The 21735-nt window shown below is 42.5% G+C and overlaps 1 protein-coding gene across 1 annotated transcript in view; it reads left to right on the forward strand.

Moving 5' to 3' along the window:
- The window catches only part of kif5ab (kinesin family member 5A, b), a 63209-nt gene that overhangs the window by 573 nt on the left and 40901 nt on the right, over window positions 1–21735 (forward strand). Inside the window, exons 2-5 of the mRNA XM_070959489.1 lie at window positions 19061–19148; window positions 20681–20754; window positions 21097–21201; window positions 21616–21664. Of these exons, the coding sequence (XP_070815590.1) occupies window positions 19061–19148; window positions 20681–20754; window positions 21097–21201; window positions 21616–21664 (316 nt within the window). The remainder of the gene's footprint in view (window positions 1–19060; window positions 19149–20680; window positions 20755–21096; window positions 21202–21615; window positions 21665–21735) is intronic.

The raw sequence follows: 21735 nt of genomic DNA on the forward strand, positions 1-21735 counted from the left end.
CAGTCGATCAACGCTAACGCTAGGGGTTACACTTTTCATCTCGCTCACACATCAGATCAAGACCTGGGGCTTAAAGGCTCCTGACAGGGATCAAACTCAGTATAACCTCTGTCAATACTCTGATCAGCATGCTGCATCGTTCAGGTGTGTGCTGCTGTCATTAAGGAGCAACAAGGCTCCCTGATTATCTAGGCTGAGCTTTGCAGGAAAAAGGGCTGGATCAAAATGATGAATTGCCTCTCATGTCATGTTTTCAGATGATTTGCTGGATTCTCCGTTTTCTTTCTGAAATTCATTCAGTTGTGTTAAAAAAAAGAGAGAACTTGGATCTCGACCCCACCTTTGTGATCTCATGCTGTGCCTCATTATTTGCTTCTTCTGTGGTATTGATCTGCAGGATTTTGGTGTGTTTCCTGTATCAGAAAATTTTGCAGGATTGATGAATAGTTGGTGATGTATCTTGCGTAGTCAGCCATTAATGCACTGTTGATTTATCAGGAGCTGCGAAGCTACTGAGCTCTGTGGGTTGTTTCTGACCAGTGAATAGATTTAAGCTTTTTCTCAGTGCAAACTGAATATCAGATGATGGTTACTGTCATTGTTATGGGGCAGCAATAGAAATGAGCAAAGCTATGTTCATCAATCTGAGGCCGAGGTTAACCATGAGATTAGAGTGCTCTAAATGCAAATGTTCTCATTATTTAGATGTAAAGCACATCTGGGCCAAGGCTAACACACACACACACACACACACACACACACACACACACACACACACACACACACACACACACACACACACACACACACACACACACACAAACACACACCTGCAAATACATACACAAGCATGACAACAGAAATGGACACGCATGCAAGCACTGAAACATACACACAATACCGTATATATACATGTATTTCACACCAATAACACAGCTCATACTCCATCCAAAATACACACACACACACACACACACACACAAAGAAAGAGAGAGAGAGAAAGAGATTCACACCCATTTGGCCTGAGGGTTGACTTCAAGTGATGATGAAGACAGTAGAAAATCCCTATCGGCTTACTCTGTTGTCACACACATGCAACACACACGCACCCATATTAAAATGCAAGACAGCATTGTTGGGGTAGATATCCCTGTGCGACTGTCTTGTATATCCTGGTTGTATCAGCAGGATGTCTTCCACAAGCAGATTGAATGCTCATTATCGCATTATTTTGATGCCATTTGGAAATGGCAGCTTGGCAGTACAACAGCTTGAGATCATTCATTCCTGCATCAGCTGTATATGAATGTGTTGCTGGTGTGTTTGAAGGCAGCAGAAGAATGACACATCCATTCAGATGCTCATTCTTGTAGATCATCAGGTTATCTTAAACAGCTGTATCTCAGTGTTAACTTCTACAGACAATCTTGATTCGCTGTCGTAAATGATTTATTTGATGTCAGCGCTTCTGTTCTGTTCAGGCCGCGTAGTGTGTTAGAGGAAATGCATGCTTCATTATTCTGCAGATGATGGCAGGTGGAAGCTGTGTGCAGAAATGAAGTAAGATCATATTATCTGATTACGGGAAATGCGATCCCTTACTATGAGAAGACAATATACACACTGTACTGCTGTGGATGCCTGCCTACCCGTCTGTATGGCAGCAGGAACCTTCACAACTGATATTGTCTGGAAGTTCTCTCCATGTATTTCCAGTCATTTCATGTACCACCCCTCAAATTCCTTCTGTTAAGATGACTGTAATCACAAAAGCATGCGCAGCATTTTCATCTTTGTGAATGTAATTACTTTGGAGGCGCGTAGGATGGGTTTTTTTAGGTGTGCAAATTTATTCAGACTGTGTGTTTTCCATCTGAAGCCCTTCTCGTGTAGCTCGGGAATACTTTCAGAGGAAGTTGTAAAAAAAAAAGAGAAGAAGTCTGCTGAGAGTTTAAATGCTGTGGCCGTCAGATTGGATCAGGATTTAAAATATCAAGCCAGTAGGCAAGCAGGCATGCTGCAGGGACCCTGTAGCGACATTTTGACGGTTGATAAAAACAATTCGCATCTGGGCAGCGCTGATGGCCCCACATTTGTCTGCTCCTTCCAGAACTTGTTAAGTGACAGAAGCAATGATTTGAGTTGTTGAGTGATGGTTCGGCTGCACCTGGGTGGCAGGCAGGAGGACACTTGGAGAGATTAAAGAAGGGAAGGGAAGGCATGATGCTGCGTTGGTGTGCTCTGAATTGATGAAGGAACATCTCTGGGGCCTCAAAACATTGGGAATGGGTGCTGTCTGACTCATAAAATGTGGCGTGTTTTCCTGCCAGAGTCAAAAAGCGAAGAGTCCTGAATCAGTGGGAGTTTTGATGAATTGAACTTAGACATGCACTTGAACTGGACACATCAACTGAAACATTAACAATGCATCCTTTTAATGCATTACCCTAAATCTGTCTATGAAAAAACTACATTAGCTGTGAGAATGGCAACATGACAAAAAAGAAATGAAATGACCAAAATACTATATATACATATGTAATTTATTGTAACAGGGATTACTTAAAGCAATACGATGTAACTTTCATGATGTCTAGTGTCACAGTGCAGCAGTAGCAGACGTAGATAAAGATAGCAAACTGAAATATTAGTTATGCAGCAGTATCTGTCCAAATAGTTCTAGACTCCATAAGCTACTGGTCATACCAGACAAAGGGTTGTAGCAGCAAACCATCTGTAGAGTGTATAAAACTGACCAAGGATGCATTTTATAGCTTATGAGCAGAACTTCATTTGTAAGAAAAAGTCTTTCAAAAGTTACATAATCTCACTCAAAGCAGCAACAATTGATTTCTGTTGAGACTGCAATGAATTATTTTGAGCTCATAAAGTTGTTCATCCAGCGTTAACATCTGTTGGAAGCTGTGTTTCCCATGATGAAAGTCCAAGTCACAGCTCTTTCGCTGCTAAATGCTCCATGTTCATGAGCTAGTGGTTCCATTTGTCTGTCTGCTGTGGTGAGTTGATGAGAGCCTTTTTTTTTAGTTGAAAACAGACGCCCTCTGCAGCTGGAATCAAGGCTGATGAAAACAGTGAGACTGAATCAGAATAGTAAAGCTGCAAAACCGAATTCTCAAGCTGAAAGGTGCTAAAACGCACCATAGAACTGTGCAGGACTGCAGAGTCTGGTGAGTTTACTACAAAAAAAAAAAAAGAAGTAAAAATGCAATATAAATTGTTAATGTTAATGCTGTTCTTTGGGAGGTGAAAATACTCTTTAAATATGTATGATGACTTTTTTTTTTTTCATAATCTGAGCATGGCAGGTAGAGTGACACTTTGCGCAGGAAGTCCGTCATTTAAGGGAAGTACCATTTTGCATCAGTCCACCATTACATTTCAGTTTTGACCCTCCAAGGGAAAAAGTTTGGCCACCACTTGTCTCTGAGTAATTGCTTTAACATTACACATTTGATCCATCCATAACGTGTTGTGCAAAAGTTGATTAATGCAGCTTTAGACTTAAGGTGGAACAAACCTGTGTGCTAAGAACTCAGCTCCGTCAGACGAGACTCCACTCAGACGTCACCTCAGTGACTTGGACTTGTATTTCACCTTGAGCACTTGGGACTTGACTTAAGACTTCAGGTTTGTTGAATCCGCTGCCATAATAGAAGATGTCCAATGCTGCATCCACTCGACATCAGCAGTGAGTCAGGGCCAAGAGCAGTCTTGTATAACTCGCCAGCAGCACAAAGAGTAGATATTCAGCTCTGAAATGTTGGATCATAAAAGAAACAGATGACATTTGTGTACGCAGAACAGGTAAACCTTTAGCTGCACAGCCCCGGGTAAGACAGCCAGGTTTCTCAGCAGTTCCTCGAAGCACTTCCAGGCACTGCAGCACAATTTTTCCCATGAGTAATTTTGATGACAATAGCAATATGTCACACCCCACATTATTATTAGTTTTCTTCTCATGTCTTTTTTCATCTCACATGCATGGCCACCTGTGGAGCTCCGCAGGGCTGAGTGGCTGTGTGACAGTAATAGCCATACTCAGCCTGTACTGCCCAGAGGCACGGCCTTTGTGTTTGCTCCATGGTGGAGTGACACAGCTGTCTCTAGTATTTCACTGTCTGGAATAATGCGGCGTCACAGGGGCCAGATTGTCCCTCCTAATCTTCTGGCAGGCACAAAAGACTGCCACGATGAATCACGCTTTGGACTCAGTTCTATGAATAAATAAGTGATCATGGCCGCCTTAGAGGTGGCAAGATATGGAATTTTTCTTTCTTGCTCCCGGGCGATGACATGCCATGCACGTGACGTGCCATACACAGGCTAGGCTTATCAAAAATGGATAGTATGCATATATGCATCATACCAGTGGCAGTATTACGATAACAGGATATGTGTTAAGAGTCTGTAAGAAATAACTGCTGTTTCAGACCTGTGCTGTCCACTCCATAATCATTTCCTGTCTTATCTCCTTAAGCTGCAAAAGGTTTAAGGTTTGGATTGGATAAACAGGATCTCTTTCATTCCCTTTGTCCAAAGTGAAATAATTTTATGGTTCATTTGGCTGCTGTTGTTGCAACCCATCGTGATTATTTTTAGCTGCACGCTTGGGCTGACTTTAACTTAAGGGGGTACGGTAGTATGACATAACTTGTTGACACAGACTATTAGATCCAATTTTCAGCGAGCAAGAGGAAATGCTTAAAACCTCCAGAGTGGATTTTACCCCGCAGTGTCTCTTCAACTATAGGTCATTGTGTTTCTGAAACTGTGAGTCCATTCTATCACGTGCTGTTACTGTCCAAGATCAGATGTACCATTTTATTGAGCCTGCACTGCAGAGAAAGACCAGGCTGCTTTAGTTTTGGACCGAAATACAACAAGAAGACGAAAAGTCTCCTGTTTGTGTTTGTTACCCAAACTGTCAGTCATTATCCTGTCAGACTGAACCTCAGGGTGTGAGCGTGTGCCTGTTCATGTGTGCATGCTGAGTGGTTGAGTTGACTATGGTTTAAAACACCCATCATATCAAATCCCTACCCTGCACACTGACCTCCCTGTCATTGTCATATGGAGGCGTTTGATTTTTTAAAATTTTTTTTTTGGGACCATGATGGATAGCGAGGATGAACTTGTTTGCAATGAAATATGTTCCTCCACATGAATCCAACTGAAATGTGTGCATTAACGAACTATTGATTCTCTATTTTCTGCACCCCATTTGTAATTCTATGGATTACCTTTCCCTGGCTGCTGTTCTCTTGTGTGCTTACGAGTCTACTATAGAAATCCCAGGGTGTTAAAGGCTGCTGTATTCACAGCTGCAAAATGCTGTTTACATCTTTAGGAAGAATAGAGGATTAGAACAATCTTGTCAAAAGGTTCACAAAGTATAGTATATTCTGCACTAAAGCTCTTAATTTTCTCTGCGCTTTGCACAAGAGGGCATTTTTGCAGTCCTGAAAGTTTTTTTCTGGGGTTTATAAAAATGAATTAGTCATATCATCATTGTGTGGTGTGCTGCTGTTGCAGAAAATAGGCATGTAATGTTGTTAAAAATTAACTGATTATTCATCAGCGGCCACTTTCTAAGATGTCTGGTTTCTGATGGAGCTGCGGCTCTTTTCCTGTCGTGCTCGCCTGAGAGCTAATTCTCTTTTCTTCTCCCATCGCTTCCTTGATTAGGCGCCAAGGTAGAGAATAGGAGGGGAAAACAGCTGCTGTTGAAACAAATTGTTGACAGTGCATGTCGGGCACACTGTAAAGTCATCTACTTCTCATACCTTTTCTTAGTTCCACTGGTGCTGTCTCTCCTCACGGATATTTCTTTGCAATGGATTTAACTGTCTGCAAACCAAACAGAATCAGAAATGGAGGTCCAAAGGGCTCCCCTCATCCCTGCGCCAGTGCACGCTTTGGTGCTCTAATTCTATCACTGCAGTGCACACACCCTGTCCAATTAGGCAGCGTAATGGGATTGCTGCATCGGGTCAAGATCTGCACTCATTTCTCCCGTTCGCCACCGCCATCAGAGCAGCTACCACTTGGGATCAAACCTCATCTTCTGCCCCTCTTCATGTCTTCCTGTTTCTCTCTTCCTCAATACATGCTTGACTGGATTTTTCTCTGTCTAGCTGTATTTCATGGTGTAATGTTCCTGCTGTTCATTTCCCCATGACTCAGCAGCAGTTTTTGGAAGATGTGAGAGAAGAAGCTCAGCTCGGTCTGTCGTCTCATTAAGTTAGGTAGGAGCTGCTAGCAGGTTTTAGTGGTGTCAAGGGGGAAGCTCCTGTCAATCAGGAGGGATCAAGTGACTTTGGTGAGGTTTGCTTCGCGGCAGTCCGCCCAGAGATGTGAGAATCTCCAACATGAACAAACAAACTAGCTGATTAATTTGGCTGTATTTCAAGAGTAAAATCAAGATTCTAATCAACACCACTTTATGGACTTTAAGGACCTAAGCTATCTACACACAACCATACCAATAAGGGCTGCCAGCTCCCCCTCTCATCTTTTCCCTATTATTAACATTAAACTGACACCAATTTAGTCAGCAGCCACCCTCAACAGCATATGAGCTGCCAGTTCCTTCTGCTCCTCTTTATTTTTACTCAGTGTGCACACATGCCAGGGTTAGATAAGCTCATGCCATTTCGTCAACGCTCTTCCTGCACATTTCTCTCCCTTCATGGCAGAAGTGGGCTGTGACGGCCAGGCTTTCAGCTCCGGGGAGCGTTAATGGAGCATCCTCTCCTCATTAGCCACGGCCCTGCCCAGGATGCTGCCTGGTCCCCACGTCTGCCCTCCGTGTCTGCGGGCAGTACATCGCAACCAACTGCACATGTTCTCACACGTGTGTGCGCGTGCCAGGACCCCAAGCAGTTGGCGTTATATTAGCATGGTAATGGGACAGCAAGGAAACCCCAGGGAGACTAAAGGAGCATCCCTGCCTTGTGTAAGCTCAGGACTTCTGTTTCCTTTAATCACAGTTCAGTTCATTGATCGTACACTTGAGACCTCTGACATCTCCTCTAGGTCACTGTTCTTCCTCTTTCAGGGGAGCGATGTGTTCAAGAACCCTTTGCTATACTGTTTTTGATCTAGGTTAATCTATTTTAGGACGTTATTTTAACTACATTAAATAAAAGAGATGTGGAAAAAATGAATTTTGGGCTTATTTTTATCACTGCATGGCCCTAGATTGGTCCTGGTCCAGACTTTTAGAAACACCGCCCCAGGCTACAGTACCATGATGCTGCTTCCTGGTGGCTCCCAGTAGGTACATCGATAATCACAACACACTGATTTTTTTGCTCTTTCGCTTCACCTCTTCTGTCTCCTGGAGTTTCTAATTAATTACATTTTATGCAAATTCTGACACCACCCCATTTACTTTTTTTTTCTGGAGGCTTTTTGTTATCCAAATTACCTCACTGCACGGCTCTGTCATTAGTTGCGGTTGAATTACAAAGAGAGTCCCCCACAACCATGTTGTTGATTTTTATAGCAAGTTTAAATCATTGCTCACTGCTAGTTCTTGGATTGCTTCATTTTCCACCCAGCTATTCCTCCAGCTTCACTGGGTTTCATAATTGCTGTCAGCAAGTTGATAGAAATGTGTGCTTATGTTTCCACATACCCTTTTATGGTCTAATTTATTATTAATTCTCCGGCACATGTGGTCATTAACAGGGCTCATAGTAATGGTGCGACACAGCTCGCTGGCACAGTTGGTGGATTACTGCATGTGTCTTCCTCTGGCACTTGTGCTTTTGAGGATCAGTCACAGCGTCGAGGCTCTGGGTTCAGATTTAATTGAAACTGTGGACCAGGACCACACAAACCTCTGTTTCAATTTGGCACAGAGCGAGAGATGTCTTGCTTGTTGCATTATAAGTTGCCTGCATTATCATTTCAGATTGGAGCACTACTTCTCGTCTAAATAAAGTCAATGCAGTTGGCTCACGGGCTCCTGTACAAATTGAATTACTGGTTGAGAGGGATTGATGGCTCGGTTAAGGGCTTTCTTTCCTAGCATGGCTTCACTATCAAAAAGAGAGGGCTAGTTTTGTAGGACATTGTTAATTTCCCCTCACAAAGGGTACAACATGCACACTTTGTAATAAGAAAACGTTTGACTTGTGATAAATTAATGCACTGTCTATTCCCACAGCGTTAGTAAGTGTTGATTGGACTATTTTACACATCCAGAGATATATTAGCACTTTGGCACAATGCTTTTTTCAAGGTAAGCTTGTCACCTCGCTTGATTTCCTTGGTATTAAGTGCTAAATGTGTTTGGCTTTGTCCCTGTTGTGCTGAAGCAGCACAGACGGAGACAAAGCTGCCGTCAGGAGTCAGCTTGTATATTGTGTGAATTAATTTTGACTCGATTTACTTAGACACTGATTTAGCTGAATGTAGGTGGATGTTGGCTAAAGGAGAGGTGTAGACTTCAGGTTCAGAAAACTTTAGATATTTCCTTTGACATGAAATATTTCTTTTGACATGAAATATTCCCTTTGAGAGGCAGGACAGCAAATAGCCGGCCTCTCAAATGTCTCAGGTTATAATCGAAGCTCTTTGCTGCAGGCTCAGGTTGCTGATCCCAGTTCGTATGCGACAACTCAACTCTCTCTTAATTTCTATCTTCTGGAGGATTTCTCTAAATCTATAACATAAATAACTGGTGGGCATATGAAGGCTGGAGACCCAATCAAATGTGACACTGCAGGCAAGCACTGGAACAGTCAAAATGTCACTTAGGTGATGGGGCGTCTTCGTCATCGCTGACAAGTGTTTTCCTCGGTCTCCCTCCATTTCAACCTCCTCCATTCTCTCAGTCTCTGCAGTATCTTCATCGCCAGTCTGTTTGAACTGGGTATCATTTTCTGTGTGCTTTCCTGTTAGAGGTTGTTCTGGCCTCTCCTGAGTGTATATGTGTGCTTGAGCTCTTTTCCACACAAAGAAGAGAGGACTGTATTATCTAAAATTTTAGGATCCTAGCACTAATATAATGCCCATATGAAAATCCTGCTTTATTCAATACCTGACTTTGAGAAGAGTAAACAATTCCTAAATGTTACACATTTTTTTAATCATAACTTGTACAAGAATTGCCAAAATAATGCAGTCAAAATCTGTCAAAATGTTCAAATGACCATTTTTTAATGTAAAACTTAATGGAATACTATAGCCAGCAGCTGCTTAGGTCAGCTAACATTATGTGTTGACAGTGACAGTAAGTGATGAATGTACCTGTTAAAAACTGTGCATTACTCCACAGTTAAGACATTAAGACTGTACACGGGGCAACGTTTAGCCTGGCTCTGTCCAAAGTAAATAAAACCTGCTTACCATCACCTCTAAAAGGTCACTAATTAGCATATCATATCTCACTGGTTGTCTGGCAACCTCATGGTGATGACAAGACTCCAGAAAGGCTCCGCTCACGGCAGTCCCACACACAACGACGTATTGTTTTTATGCCTCAGTTCTGTATGGATCACACAAATAAGACACGTTAATTAGTCAGCTTCAGAGAGCTTGCTGTTGTGCTGCTTTCACTGTCTGTATTGCCAAACTAAGCTAACCAGCTGCAGCAGATTTACAGCAGTGACAAGAGAGCATCGATCTTCTCATCTCATCTAACTGTCGGCAAGAAAAGGGATAAGCAAATTTCCCAAAATGTCAAACTGTCAAACTGTTCCTTTAAAGCGGCTTTATTCGCTATGCTTTACCATAATAATGCTTCAAATGATAGTGTGACGAAGAGGTTGTTTGTGATGTTGTGATAAACCTACAGAGGAATATCACCTGAATCTGCAGCTCCCCTTGGATTTACTGTGCTTTGTAGTTTCAGCTCATTGTTTAGCTGTCCGCCCACAACTTTACTGCTTTGGTTCACTCTCGCTGCTCTCGTAGCGTCATTTTCGGCTGTGGCAGGCATCTGTTCCCAGTGAAAATGCTCTAAAAGCCCACTGTACCTGCACACCACTTAACGGCAGACAGACACGGTGAGCAACCAGCTGGTGAACATAGTGGAGCATTTAACAGCTGAAGACCCAGATATTTCCCTCTGGAACTAGTCAAAACCAAAAACTCAAAGGGCTAAAAGAGAGTAAATATTGCAGTTGCATTTGCCAGGTGGACAAAAACATGGCTCCAAATGAATCATAATGGACGGAATGATCGAAACTGATTTAAATCAGCAACTGCTGATGCAACAAGATTATGAATATGAATAGACATTCAATGCCAGCTTACAGCACTCGACAGTTTCTGATAGACTTTGCTACAGACACATTTCAGTGTGTGCTAAAGAGGCGAATCGAATGGAAGAATAGTCAGAATGTTTATTACAGTCTTTTCTCTATCTGTGCCTGTCTTTTCTGTAATTTTCTGGCTGTCATCTCAGTTCATCTCTCAGTCTTCTCAATTGGATGTCGATGTGGTTCCTTTTTACTCATTCCACTAATGTCCGTGGGGACGTTGATGTTGCTCTTTTTCTCTGGTCTGAAACTCAGTGAACAAAGCCCAGTCTTCCCTTCCCTTCCCTTCCCTTCCCTCTGTTCTCCACTCCTCTGCCTCCTGCTTCCCTCACTCATCCTAATGAATTATGCAGAGTATTCCACTTTGATGGGGGACTAATTGCTCCACTTCAATGTGTGGATCCTTACTAAAAAACTTGATGCAGGAAAATAAGTCAAATTATTAGATGACTGTTAACAAAGTAATGCTGGCTGGTAAACGTTGGTTCCCTAAGCTAGTGATTAAGTAGCAACTACAAAATTGTTGTGATCAGTACAAGATAGCTGCAAGACAAATCAAAAATAACTCACCACCATCACATTTCACTGTTCAGTCTTCACTACTGTATATCTGAGACACTGCGAGCCGTTTTGCCCTCGAGGCACTGTGCCAGTCGACTCTGCTTAGGCTTGTCAGCAGGGTGTGTTCGGAAATACAGTAATGTTTGGTAATATTGTGTGACTGGAGTTTTCGCAGTTGTGAGGGCTTTTCTGTTGTCGAAAGAATCACTAATGATGCTGTTATCTAGGGCTCGAAGCCTGATTAGCTTGACTGATGGAACAGGCATTGGCAGCCTGAACTCCTCTCCTCAGTCAGTCTCACTGTGCTTGTGTGTAAATGTGTGTGAGGAGAGAGAGAGGGGAGCTGATGAGCTGGTGGGGGAGACTGATACAGAGACTGACAAAGACTCACACACTGGCTCTGATAAGGGAAAATAGGACCCCTTCTTCTTTTCCTCCCCTGCCCTCAGTCGAGCTTACACACCAAACCACTGCGAAGGAGCCGTGGAGCAAAAAATGAGCAGCCGCCTGCCTGTCAGCCTATCAATGTGTAGGAGGAGGAGGAACACATGCCTAATCTTCTTATCATCTCATCCAGCTCTTCCCTTAAAATGTTCAGCTATATATCTCCTGGTTAGTGGGAGGGACACTTTGGTGTGAATCTGGATGGAGAGGAAGGATGTGGCAAGAATTAAACCTCCCTGAATGGGAGCTAAATGTGCGTGTGTTGGAAACTATTGTTCCCTCGCAGCATGTAATTGGCACCAAATAGTCACCATATGCAGAGGCAGTTGTATTCTGTGTTAGCCCTCTCCTGTGGATGTTGTGACAGAACAACACCAGGAAAATGAAGGCATTGCCCAATTGCTCAAAAACTTAAAACTATGTTTTCCTAAGAAACAACCTTTTGTGGCCTTGTGAGTAGGATCTGTTGTCTGTCAGGAGCAAAGGTGGATGTAGCATGAGGTAATTATTGTGCAAAGCCTCTTAAGGAGAAGGTTGAGGTGGATGGTGGTGTGGCTTGACATGGGAGAGTGCTGTTTGCACCACGCTCCTATCAATTGCCCATGTTGGTTTTGTAACCATTACTGATTTGTGTTAACCACGTTCACCTCTCCTTAACCTCAAAGCCTCCCTGTGGAATTTGCTTCGAAATAAAGTTATGCTTACGTTCACCGTTTTTATTGCAGCAACTACTGGATGGATTAAGGTGAAATCTGGTCCCTGAAGGATATATCCTGCTGATATTTGTGATTTTAAGTGGAATGTCACAAAAACTACGAGATGGATTGTCATGATATTGGCCATGCACATTCATGCCCTCCTCAGGTTGAACACAGTCTAGGAAGTAATTGGTATAATTTCTGTTGCCTAATTTAACATAATTTAATTTATATTGTCTTATACTTTGGTTTATGACCAAATACCTGCAAAACTAAAGACATTCCCTTGATCCTTAGCTGTAGTTTGTGTTTAGTGCTAATTAGCAGATGTTAGCATGCTACAACGCTAAACTATGATGTGATAGCATTTAGTTCCCAGCAATACTGTGCCCATATCTGGAAGATTCAAACAAATCAAACACAGAAATAAAGTGAAACACAATAAACATTATTATTTATATTTGCTTTTTATGCTAATAGAAATTAGCTACCTACTGCTAGCTAATTAGTATTAGCTTGTGCTAGCTAGATAGCGCCAATCAGCTCAGCAGTCAGCACTTACTGAGAATTCAGCCAAGACGATCCCTCCAAGCATCTGTTTGTGTTTCATGGTGTCACTGCTGTTTCATAGCATGTTAGGGTTTGCATACAGACATGAGTACAAATTTCATTGTCTTTACGCTGTATGTATGTGTCTGTGAGACCCATGGTCAAGCAGGGGCCACTTTGCTCCCAAGGGCCTTAAGCCCTGTGTACCAGAAGACCTCCAACTGAATTCAACAGCTGCTGCTACAACCCTTCACCCCTCTCTGTTTTCTCATTTCCTGGCTCTTGTTAACTCATTTTTTTTGCCTTCAGTCGATTCTCTCTCTTGTAAGTTTTCCACCTCCCCCCTTTATTTTTCATCTTGACTTTATTTCACTCTCTGTCTCTCGTGTTGTTGCTGTTTATGTGGGTTATATGTCGCACATTTTTGGCTATTCTTTGCCCACTGCCGGCGATTCTCACAGTTTCTGTTGCTTATTCCAGCTTTTAATTCTCACTCTGTCTGTTTGTCCCTGCTCGCTCTCTCTCTCTCTCTCTTTCCCTCTCTGCCTGCAACCCACCGACCGCCTCTTTGTCTCCTGGCAGACAGCAGCAGATTGCAGCCTGAACAGGGCATGTGGGTGTTTGACATGGCGCACAAAGCTGAGGGCCGAAAACAATGTCTGCATGTACAAGCATAATTTGATATATTATCTCCACTCGTACACACGCGCGCACTTTGCTTCCCATTCCAGCATTCTACATCAGCGTGCATGCACGTAATTGAAAAGACATCTGTTAAATTATACAGACACACAAACAAGTAAATGTTTCCATACCTAGCCAAACTGACAGGCTGAGAAATGGCCGTGCAGATATAGATCTTATAAAATGTCTGGTACATTTATGCTATCATTGTATTCATGCAGCACAGGAGCAGATTAGTGCTTTAAAGGTGGAGCCGGCAGAACAAATGATTGGCAAGGGCTTGTTTTTCATCCAGCTTATATAACTGACTCATTTTATTCACCCCAATGAAGACCACATTATGATTTCTCCCTCCCTCCAGACTTCCCTCCCTCTGCATATGTGTGCACTGTGTAGTATTACGAGTGGCTCTATGAGAACAGTCTCAGCCTTAATCACTTCTGATGGAAGCGTGTTTGTACCTGCAGCTGTGATTACAGTACTTGAACACAACACCAAAAAATTTCAGGTTATTAAGAAATGGAAGAGGAATACACGAAATTGAAGCTTGGATTCTGCCAAACTGTTTTCACCCTCTGTCACAAACAATTTATTTTATGCAAAGCTATAACTGTAAAGTGGGAGCTCATTGTGGGAATGCTCCCACTCAACATTGTACTCTGTGGTAATGCTGCCTGATTCCCAGCCACAGCTCTTAAGAGCGGCACGAATTCATTTTTATCTTTTATTTTTACTTTCTTTGCGGCTTTTCTTTATGAAACAGGTTAGAACATAAGCGCTGAGTGGCACGAGAAAAACATCTGGATTCTCTTGGCAGACTGAAATAACAAGTCTGATTTAATCTCAATATATCAGCTCAATATATTGGCTTCAAAATATTTACTTAAGAAACATGGAAAAGAGTCACAAGGCTGAACTTTTCTGTTCTGACAGAAATGAAAATACTTTTTTCTTGATGCAGGCTATGTTACTCTCTCAGTCTATCAACTATAGCACACCAACAGCACTTTAAACCACGGCACCACAGAAAGGGAGAAGGCTATGAGCGGCTCTGTAGCCTATGACAGTACTTAGATCTCATTTTCATCTTAATAAACCAATGAAAATGAAAATGTGTATTTTTTGAAAAACAACTTATAAAACAAACAAAAAGAACTCATTCACACTCACACACACTCACACACAAACAAACAAACAAACAAAAACAGACACAGACAACAAACCACAGTGACAGCGCTCCAGCTAGCTAAAGCTAACTGGTGAGACGGTCACAGTTAGCCTTAGCTAAAGCTAAGTCACCTTCACTTTTCTACTTGCCCTGCTCTTATGCTTCTCATAATTGAAAAATCCATTTTGATGCTTCACCATCTAAGTAATCGAGTTTGTTATACCACTTAAATAAGTCAGTGGCTAAATGAAATAATAACAAAAAAGCTAATTTAATCTACTGCTAAATCTAGCTAGCCTAGCTTCACAGAGCTACTCTGTGAAATATAAATAAGATAAGATATACCTTTATTAGTCCCGCAGTGGGGAAATTTCAGGTATTACAGCAGCAAAAGTGGATAGCAAACATAGAGGGCATCAGTAAAAGGACATTAAATATCAAACCAAACAATATAAACAAGGAATAATGAAATATGAACATGATTGATATGATCGCATGCCATTTGATGTGGTTAATATACATTCAAATAACAAAAAAAAGAAAACATATTGCACAAGTTTATCTGTTCAAATGGACAAAAAGGCTGAAATAACACATTTTTGTTTGTGAACACTAAACACTGCTTATTACATAATATGATCCCTGGTTGTGTAGGTTAGTTACTGTTCTGGTAGCTTTATACCAAATTTTAGTTTCCATCATTCATCATAACTTGCCAATTCATTACAGATCATACAAAAATAAAATCTTTACTGTGAATCTTTACAAATTTGTAGGCCTGCTCCTTGACAGATAAATGCAAAGCGTTTAAATTGAATGTGACTTGAAAACCAACATAATATAGATGTGTTTGTGAACTGAAAACGAACATGATAAATTGTGAGTTAAACCTTGAAAGAATCCATCCTTGAAAGCCAGAGATAAATTTGTGTGCATTGGGATTTTGTGTCGAGCTTGTTGTTGAATATGTCATTTAAGAGGCTGAGCGGCAGCGTGGCCCATGTGTAATACTTGGAGGTGCAGGGGATTACTGGTGTATTTTATCCCAGACTGCTGGTGCAGACATAATCACGGTTTAGAGCATCCTCCGGAGTTGTATGGCTTTTATGTAAAGGGCAGGAACATATGTATGGCATATACTGTATCTGCAATATTGTCCACATAATGTGCATATGGTGTACAGTTTCCCCCGCGATTTAAACAATTTCCCCCGGGATCAATAAAGTATATCTGATTCTGATTCTGATACAGGCTAACATGGTCCCTGCAGCTTGCAGTGTTTCTGTATTTGCTTGTGTCTTCTCTGTAGATTGAGCTGTTCATCAGTTAGCAGCAGACTTGACATTTGAATAAACTCTCTATAACAAACCCTCCTTTCATAAGAAAAATCTTTAGTTTATTGTCATTATTATTATTTCATTTCTAATTGTTGACCAATTTGTGTTTGTAGTGTGGGAATAAACAGAGCATTCGGAGTAAATCCACTGAGGCAGGAAGCAGATCCAGGTCTGGATTTGAACCCAGAGCTGCATCCTGTGAGGCTAACTGCTGAGCTACTCTACTGCTTGGTTTAGTTTTGGTAGTTTGGTGAGTTTGTCTCTGCTGCTCTTGTTTGAACAGTCTGAACAACCATCCACAAAGGAAGGGTGACTTCTCCTTGGGGTGACTGCTGTTGTCCTGCTTGTCTGCGTTGAATTTGTCGTGCGGGTTTCAGTTGGACTTTGAGGGACTTGATTTTGGATTGGAGGCTCTCTTTGTCCCTGGTCTTCAGCTGGAGCAGATCTTTGAGCTTGTCCACTTGATCGCACTGCTTGTCCTCTCTTGCAAAGGTCAGATGCTGCTTCTCAATAAATGGGCTTTTTCAGCCTGCAGCCTCTTGCTCAGCTCCAGGATCTGATGAAGCTCTGCACCGTTTTGCTGGCTCACAGCCTCTTTTTGAGCCACGGCAGTTGCACACTTTCCCTTTGCGATGCTAAGTTGATAGTTCAGCATCTCACTTTTGTAGTAACGGAGCCCCTGTTTCATGCGGATCATTTTGTCCAACTCTTCTCTCAGTTCTTGTACCCACTCTTTATTTATGTAGGCTACCGAAAGGGATTTCAATGGGAAAAGCTGTATCTTAAAGACTTTGTTGGAATTGCATGTGTAACAGAGATAAATTCTCAGCACAAAAACTTGAAAATGACACCATCTGGTTTACTGTGACCTTGCACACAGGGAAGGTAGAAACTTATTCTGTCCTGCATGCTCGTTGAAGAATTTGCTAGTTTTATCTCAGCATCACCACTGATGAAAATATAAATACATCTGCTGCAGCCTGCTTGTTGGTAATTCAACTGCAGAGTGGGAGAAAAACGCTGAAATGAGTGACAGAAAAAATATCCCGTCACCGTTCACCGAGCTGCCTGGACCAATGCTGCATGGACCGGAGAGCAAAAGCTCCGTCAATTATCAGAGGCTCCATGTAGTCTGCAACAGTTCAGGCCAGATCAGGAGCGGGGGATTAACCAGACCTGAGACCAAACTACTGGAGCTTATCAGAAAAGCCACTACTGCTAAACTTAAATGATCATTTTAATTACTTTACAACACAGAAACAAATAGAATATCACGATGCTCTCAGGTTATTGAAGTTGGTGAAGGTTTTCTATGCAAGGACAAATGGAAATACCGTGTAGCAACTGATTTCGTTCAGCAAGCAAAAATAAATCATATCCCATGGACACAATAATTGTATTCATTGTGAACAATATATGAATAGTTTGTAAGTCAAGCAATGCCCTTGATTCAACATGCAAGATGGTGCACCACCTATGGCAGCTGCTCTCACTTTGCTCATTTTACCGCCTCTAAACTGTGTCTAAATCCCTAACTTTTGTTTTTTCTCAATCTTTCTCCCTGTGGGATCAATAAAGTTGGTTTTATCTGAATAATAATAGCAATAATAATGTGTTTTCCCCCTCAGCAAACATGATCTTCTCTTTCCAAGTACAGAGGCATGAATAGAACAAGACCAGTGGAGCTTATATGCATTTAATGCCTTGCTTATGTAACGTGGCCCTCCTACTCACTATTCAACCCTCAGGGCAATAAAGATAGAATGTAAAATTGTTGGTTTGTGGCCACTATAAATCAATAAATCCCGTCCATTATACAGTACATCCAGATTACATAAGAGACCTTTTTTTTATCAGTCATAGAATGAAGTGCCATCCCTGCAGGCTTGACAGAGACATAGCTGAGTCACTTTTCTGTGGTTAATTATGGATCAAGACCTGAGACGAGTCCCATGTCTGGTTCCGTTACGTCCTCTGCACTTTAAATTCATCCTACTGAAATGATGTAATTTGATGAAATGCACATTCCAACAGTTAAACAAATAAATCTGTGTCTCGCAGTGGTTACGTGGTTAAAGATGTGAATCCAGCTGCGATCCTTTGTAACATGTCATGTCAAGTTTAGAAAACATATCTAGAAATGGCGTACCGTTGATGTTAGAGTACCTATATACAGTACAGTATATAAGTCTTCCATCAACGTGCAGAATGGTCGTCATACAGCCTCAACACAAAGAGCCAAGGGAAAAATAAATGTGAGTATAACACATGTGTGAAGGTTAGATTAGTCTTTGCTTCTCACAGTGGATTTCTGCAGGGCTTCTGAATGCTTTACACATGTATGTGCATATCTACACCCACCTACACACACATACATACATGCACACACTCCACTTAAGATAAGGCCCATTAGCAGACGAGGTGTGTTTTTTTTTTAAGGATATTTGAATTTTCCCAGTCACTACTCTCATCACCAGAACTTGGCTGATGTGTGGCTGAGTATGTTGGCCTGGGTGGTCTACTGAATATCTGTGTGAACCGGCTTTCTCACTGAATGATGCTAGCTTGCTATTTAATTGGTTCAGTGGCAATCCAAGCCCGTCTGTCGAATTAGCATATCTCTGGTTGGCTGTGTGACTTGTTCAATTTCTGATCGTATGCTGGTCGGGTTCCTCATGCTGCTTAACTGACACAAGACCTGCTTCAGTCAGGAAAAGCAGACGCTCTTTTCATTCCCCCCTCATTCTTTTTGGGTTTCCTCTCACATGCAGTCACTGGTTGCAGGTCATCTTCTTTCTTCTGACCTCTCTGCATTTCCACTCCTCTGCTCTACTCCTCCTCTTCACTCCATCACTTCACTCTTCACATCCTCGAACACCGCCTCTAATGGCCTCACCTCAGATGTGATCCCTTTCTCTGCCTCTCTTGGGGTCACACAACCTTTTTTTCCCAGGCTTCATGCTGCGCTGCACTTATTCAAAACACCCATATATGTGATATATGCGCCACTGTTCAGGTCTAATACACACAGGTGGACACAGGGTCCATTAAGCATGTTCATTGTGCGGAAAGGAAATATTGATGTGGCACTTTTTATTGGGGCAATATGGCTTTAAATAATGTTTTAATGATACACACAATGTGTGAAGTCTTCCTCTCTTTGACACACACACACTCACACACACCCTTGCACTCTGCTTCACAAACTTCCCAGGGCGGATTTTACAGCGAGTCACAGGGGAAGATGAGGTGTTGACAATAATCTGAAGTACTCTTTAAACTGTCTGTGTGGTCGTGCAGCTGAATGTGTTTGTCCTGCCTTCACAGGGGAAGTCGTTCGTGTTTGACCAGGTGTTCCCCACCAACACCACCCAGGAACAGGTCTACAACGCCTGTGCCAAGCAGATTGTCAAAGGTGAGTCATGCGCATGTTTTTTGCCTTTTTTTGTCCAAGATTAATGAGTCACAGTAAAGGGAGATGGCCCATACATCTTGAATTTCCGTATCCTTGGGTTCCCCTTAACGGCTCTGTCAGTTTACGTTCTGTTCACTGACTGGATGCATTAGCAGCTCTGCAGACACACAACCTACAGGTACGAGCATGAAAATGCGCTGGTTAACAAGACACGTGCTTATCAAAGCACAGTGGGACTGGTGTATCCAGAAGACACAAGATCAAACGAAAGCAATGCCCTCGAGAGCCAAGTCTTCTTTCTTTCACCTCTCCCCCCGTCGGCACCTCCCTACATCCGTCTGCCCCTTTTTTGCCCTGTTAGGGTCTCTTTTTCTGTGCCTCCTTCAAAGCGAGCGTGGAACTCCGTTGAACTAGTTCTAGATGGAGCATGAAAACGAGATTGATTTGGTGAGAAAGATTACTTACAGCGCGAGATTACTTAGCAGGCCGAGGAAAGCTGGAAATAAAGAGGTGAGATGAATCGCAGTGCAGGGTGGGGAAAAATTCAAGGTTAGGGATTTAGCAAAATGAAGGAATGAGATGAAAAGTGAGATTTGAAATGTGTCAAGGGAAAAGGGAGCAAGGCCAGAGAAAGCTGGTTTGGAGATGCATGTTTACACACTGTCTCTTTTTCTGGCTGTCTGTCTCTGTTGTCCTCTTTCTTTGCCCTTTTCACTGTCTTTCTCTCACACCCATGCTGTCTTTGCTCTTCTTCTCTTTCCCTTTGCGGTGGTCTCTGATGTCAGGCCATCTTATCCCCCGCTGTCTTTATTTCCTCTCATCGACAAACTCTTTATTCTCTGCTCTTTTATGTGGCACATTCTGGTTTGGTCTCACCACGACCGGCGTGGAGCCAGAGGAAGACATGTCGCCGAGCTGAGAGCCGCAAGAGCTAAGGCAAGGGAAAGGGCGCCTCGTGTTTTCAGCTGAGAGCCTTTGTGATTAGTTTGTGGTCATCTGACCTGCAGCAGGCGGCCTTTCAGGGTGATGTGTTTTTCTTTAGCCATGTTTGACTTTTACCACTGGAGTTTATTAGACTGTGTCAGCAATATGACATTCAGCCGTGCTATTGCTTTTATAACCTCGACTGGAGAGCAAGTGCTGTTTCCACTGTGGCTCCTACCAGATGGATGGACAGAATAATGTAGATATACTTGTTTGGGACTTCACTGAGTGCCTCCTGGTGACTTTGACACTGCGGGTAGATGTTGTTTATTGTGTGTAGCCACAGAGGTCGTTCAGCACCTAACCAAGCTTAAATACCGTGTGCTTCTAAGTGCACACAGGCGCTCTGAGGCACAGTTTGATTTCATTGTCATTGGAGCAAAGGTCAAAGATATTTGTCTCTGTCTTGGTGCTTGTCTGCCTTGTTTTCATGGAGTCTGTATTTCTGTCACATTTTCTTTGTCTGGCATTCATTTTTCATTTTCAGCGTTTTGGTCTTTGCTTTTTTCTTTCTTTAACATGCCTTTTCCTTTGTTCTCTCATTCCAGATGTACTGGGTGGATACAACGGGACCATCTTTGCCTATGGGCAGACCTCCTCTGGAAAAACACACACCATGGAGGTATAGTATTGCTAAATAATTCAGAAGGTAGACTAGCTGTGGAGCGCGCACACACACACGCACACACACACACACACACATTTTTTTTGTAGAGATCTGCTCCTCTGCTCGCCCTGACAGTACATCTCCCTCCATCACTGTCATCACTCACTATCTGTCTTTACCAGCCTTCTGTGGGCACTAACCTCCTTTACAACTCTCTCAGGGAAACGACCCTGTTCCCTTTCAAGCCAAAAGCCTCTCCGCTCTCCTGTCTTTTACTGTTCTCTCCGCTCAACCTGTCCCAGGGTCTGCATTTGCGCTTCACTCACATCTTCTTATCTGGTCTCTTTCTTCTCGCAGGGGAACCTTCATGATCCAGAGGGAATGGGAATCATCCCCCGGATATCAGAGGACATTTTCGAGCACATATTTGCCATGGATGAGAACCTGGAATTCCACATAAAGGTCGGTGTGAATGTCTGTGTGCGTCTGTTCATGCGGGCACATGTGCTCTTGTCACACAGGGATGCAGATGCTCAGTTTTGGTCTTGCACACTATGATACATCCAGTGGGAGGTCAGAGTGGGGCCTCTGATGTAATCCTCACATGGGTGGGCTCAGTGGAATCAGCCAAGCATCAATAAATCATGATATATAAACCATGATAATCCAGCAATATTTGTTGTGCTTTTTTCCCTTTTACACCACAGTCTTCTAATGGAGGATAATACCTCGTCAGACCCAGAGAGGACAGATTACTGTAGCAGCATTTTGCATATTTCCACAATGAGCGTCCATTACATCCTCTCTCTCTCTCTCTCTCTCTCCCCTTCAGTTTTCCAAAAATCAACTGCCGCATGTTTTTTTGTTTTGCTGCAGGTCTCCTACTTCGAGATATACATGGATAAAATCCGGGATCTGCTGGATGGTGTGTTTGTGCACTGAACACACGACTTTAAAACATTGAAAACACAACATGCATTTGTGAATACTGCACAG

The sequence above is a fragment of the Chaetodon trifascialis genome, chromosome 3 (assembly GCF_039877785.1).
Source record: "Chaetodon trifascialis isolate fChaTrf1 chromosome 3, fChaTrf1.hap1, whole genome shotgun sequence".
In the NCBI taxonomy this organism is placed as follows: domain Eukaryota; kingdom Metazoa; phylum Chordata; class Actinopteri; order Chaetodontiformes; family Chaetodontidae; genus Chaetodon; species Chaetodon trifascialis.